The sequence below is a fragment of the Acanthisitta chloris genome, unplaced genomic scaffold (assembly GCF_000695815.1).
Source record: "Acanthisitta chloris isolate BGI_N310 unplaced genomic scaffold, ASM69581v1 scaffold23888, whole genome shotgun sequence".
In the NCBI taxonomy this organism is placed as follows: Eukaryota; Metazoa; Chordata; class Aves; order Passeriformes; family Acanthisittidae; genus Acanthisitta; species Acanthisitta chloris.
Window position 1 is genome coordinate 1 of NW_008685704.1, and position 3,585 is coordinate 3,585.

Consider the following 3,585-nt stretch of genomic DNA (forward strand, 5'->3'; position numbering starts at 1 on the left):
GATGTGTGCAGTGCCCTGCTCGTCCCTAACACATGGCTGTCTCAGGTGCCTACCAAGAAACTGAAAATCTAGACATCATTTGACAAAGGACCATTTCAGCAGCAGCATTCAACTGCTCAGGTTTCAAAGACACAGCACTGTGAAGGATCACTATATTTCTCAGCAAAGACAACTCTGGCAGAGGGAACAGCTTACCATTTCCCCCACGTATAATAGTGGACAAAGCTGTGCATCAGCCAGACAAATCCTGATGCAAAATTCAGCCATGAGATTTAGAAGGAACTCTTGGGTCATTTAAAAAAGCATTTTGTATACAAGAGATGAAGAAACAGTTTGGATCATGACGCTTTTCAGAGCTGGCTGCTGTGCTGACTGCACAGCACTGGGAATTGGCCCTACTAAATCCCACTCTAGAGCAACCTTCAAGTCTCATCTGTTTACCTTTCCCAGGTCCAGTGCCAGCAGATTTGTTTTGTGCTTGAGATGACCCACTGTAGCCTCCTTTGCTGTAATCTCCAGCTGTCGTTCCCTGTGTTAAGTCATCGTAGCCTGCTGGTGTGTACAAGACAGGGTGTCAGAGTGTGCAAGCAGCGCGGTCGCCCACGCGGCACACGCAGTGCTGAGTGCTTACTTGTGCCGTAGCCGTGCTGTCCGTAGCCACTTGCTTGCTGGAAGGGAGTCGACGCGGTGTTCAAGTTGACTCCGTGCTGTTTAGCCGATGCTGGAGGCACCTGGACAAAGGAAGGGAACAAAAGGCGCTGTGAAGTGGGGAACAGCACACCAAACGCGAGCTCCCTCTGCCATCTAGCGGGGAAGGCACCTCCCCCTCACGTGGGAAATTCGATCGGGAGTTGGAGGACTGGGAAGGCATGGCACAGGACACTTATGCTTCCAAGCAGTAACTTGCTGTAGTGGATTTGTGCAAGCCCCATGATTTCTGCTTGGAATTACCCTGTGACTGCAGTGCAGACCTCCCTCCCTCCAAAGAGGCTGCATGTTTCTTTCATACGCTGAATGTAAACAGCAAATTCTTACCCACAAACCCAAGAGGAGCAACCACAAAATCAAACAAAGCGTCAAACCATGCCTGAGGCTGTTTCATAAAACACTGTCCTACGGGGCCCTAACAGACTCATTTACCCTTCTGCCTGGAGCAGCAGCTCTGCCCAAATAACCTTCTTCTTCCCAAGACTACCAGCCCTCCTGTGACTTAATGGGGTCTCCTCCATCCTTGAAAGGATCTCCAGGCACACTCAGCTCACTGACTAAGCTCTGGGTCTCCCCTTGATGCTTCAGAGACCAGCAAGGGCTTTCAGGAACACACAATCCAACTACACAGGGGTCCATAAGTTCCGGCTTTTTAAATTTGTTTTCTTCTGGAAGGAACTGCAGCTATTTACTTATATTGCATGTTTTTGGAGACTGGGGAAGTTGTCTCTACTCCATTCCCGTAAGACTCCACCTGAATACTGACTCCAGCTCTGGGGTCCTCAGTACGAGAAAGCCATGGACCTGTTCGAGCATCCCTCCTATGAGGAGGGGCTGAGAGTTGGGATTGTTCAGGCTGGAGGAGAGAAGGCTCTGGGGAGACCTTACAGTGACTTAAAGGGGTCTTATAGGAAAGATGGAAAAAATGTTTTGTCAGACCCTGTAGTGGCAGGCTGAAGGGCAGTGCTTTAAACTGAAAGATGCTAGATTTAGATTAGATATAAGGAAAACATGCATCATGGTGAGAGTGGTGAGGCACTGGCACAGGTTTCCCAGAGAAGTTGTGGATGTTCCACTACTGAAAGTGTTCACGGTCAGGTTGGATGGGGCTCTGAGCAACCTGGTCTAGCGATAGGTGTCTCGGCCCACAGCATCGGGGTACGAATGATATGTTTTCTGATGACACCTTTCCAACCCAAATCATTATATAATACCAACATGTAAAATGTTTGGGCTAGAGAAAGCAAAACCAGAGAGATATGTAGAGAGGGTTACAATTGAGGCTGCTGCACTTACAAACATGGTTGGCCCATACTGGAATGCATTGGGTACACCAGGCACGCCAGCATAATAAGGCAGCCCAGTGTAGCTGTACCCTGGGGGAAGGGCTGGGTTGAGGAAGGGCTGCTGAGTTGTATGGTGAGTCTGTGTCTGGTTCTGCTGTGGCTGGGCCAGCGTGGTAGCAGGAGCAGGAGAGGCAGAATCTCCACGGCCAAATTTTGTTACATCACCTGCAAAAGAAAGAACTAATCAGAAAAACTGTCAAAGCTACTCCAGAGGTGGAGAATTCAAAGGATTCAAAACCTCTGAATACAAGTAGACAACTACAGAACAGAGCAGCACATCCTACACCCAAAAGCCTGCAATTGTTCATGGAAAGCCCTGCCCTAGTCCCTGTTCCTGACCTACACAGGGTTCTTGCCTATTTGTGGCACAGAACGCTGTGCTATCACTAGTCCATTGATAAAATGGAGATACCAATACTTACCTTTCTCACATGGTCTGAGTAGATTCATTACTATCAGATCATTGCAATAAAATATGCTAAAAGCAGAACTATGGTAAATAGCTGAAGAGCCAATGGTTGTTGGGTTAACGTGTGACTCTCCTCAAGGTTAAACTGATTAGCTAAGCTTCATGGGCTGAAAGCAAGTTAGTATTTAAAGGCAGTGATGGACATATTTTTGCCAATGTCTGTTTATTTGCCAAGTGTGACTAGTTAAGATGTCTGGTTCCTCACACCACCAAAGTTCTGAAGACAGTAGCTGAAGGCCAGGAAAGCAAGGCTTGCATCGCGGGCCACCTTATTGAAGAAGCAGGAAGGGAAATTCAGTTATTAACCCAAAAGCAGTCTCCCCAGAGAAGTGATCATGAAGCAGAAAACTCCCAAACACTTGCATTTTCTGGATGCCTACAGAGCAGCATGTTCACATGTTTTTTAAGGAGGTGGCATACATCAATCACATCTATTTCATTCCCAACCAGCATTCCTTTTTGTCGGTTATCAGGAAGTATCACAACAGTTAATACCATCATTATAGGAATTATACCACCTCTGGCTACAGTTTAAAGCTGTAATCATTTGGCAGTGGATGAAAACCACTGGCTGAAAATCTTGTGTGGCATTCATGTCATCTTTGCACAACGGTAACTAAAGAGCAAGAGCAGCAATGAGGAAGGGCTTCTTCACCCACATGCTTACAGAAGGGAAAAACAATTCCTTTTTCAGCAACAGCAGGATGACCTGCACTTTGAAACCAGCACATCTCCTGTACCAACCTCATCTTTAAATAGCACTCACCTGAGTATGGGTTGTTAGCAAGGCTCCCATCTCTGCCTGTCAACGTTGCTGGAGCAGGGAATGTAATTCCGTAGTAATCCTTGGAAAGAGACAACATCGTCTATTAATAGCTGAAACTGTAACAGAGCTGGTCAGCTTTTATAAACCCCTTATTATATGCGTAAAAAAATTATAAAAGCAAGAACTAAAGGAAGTTTGGGTGGAAGTTGACCCAAAGTTGGCTAAGCAGCAGAGCTGAAAATTGAACTGATTCTTCAACTTAAAAATAAACTTACTTTATACATATTTTTAATATT

At 46.2% G+C, this 3,585-nt stretch overlaps 1 protein-coding gene across 1 annotated transcript; it reads right to left on the reverse strand.

The window, feature by feature from the left end:
* Positions 1-441: 441 nt before the first annotated feature.
* LOC103807158 (ubiquitin-associated protein 2-like) lies at positions 442-3,386 on the reverse strand (the record flags this gene model as incomplete). Its single annotated transcript, XM_009079878.1, has 4 exons — positions 3,290-3,386; positions 2,005-2,219; positions 632-731; positions 442-549 (listed from the first exon to the last, which is right to left on the reverse strand). Coding segments are annotated over exons 1-4 (520 nt in total), but the record flags the coding sequence as incomplete, so codon positions are not given.
* Between the last annotated feature and the right edge of the window lie 199 nt (positions 3,387-3,585).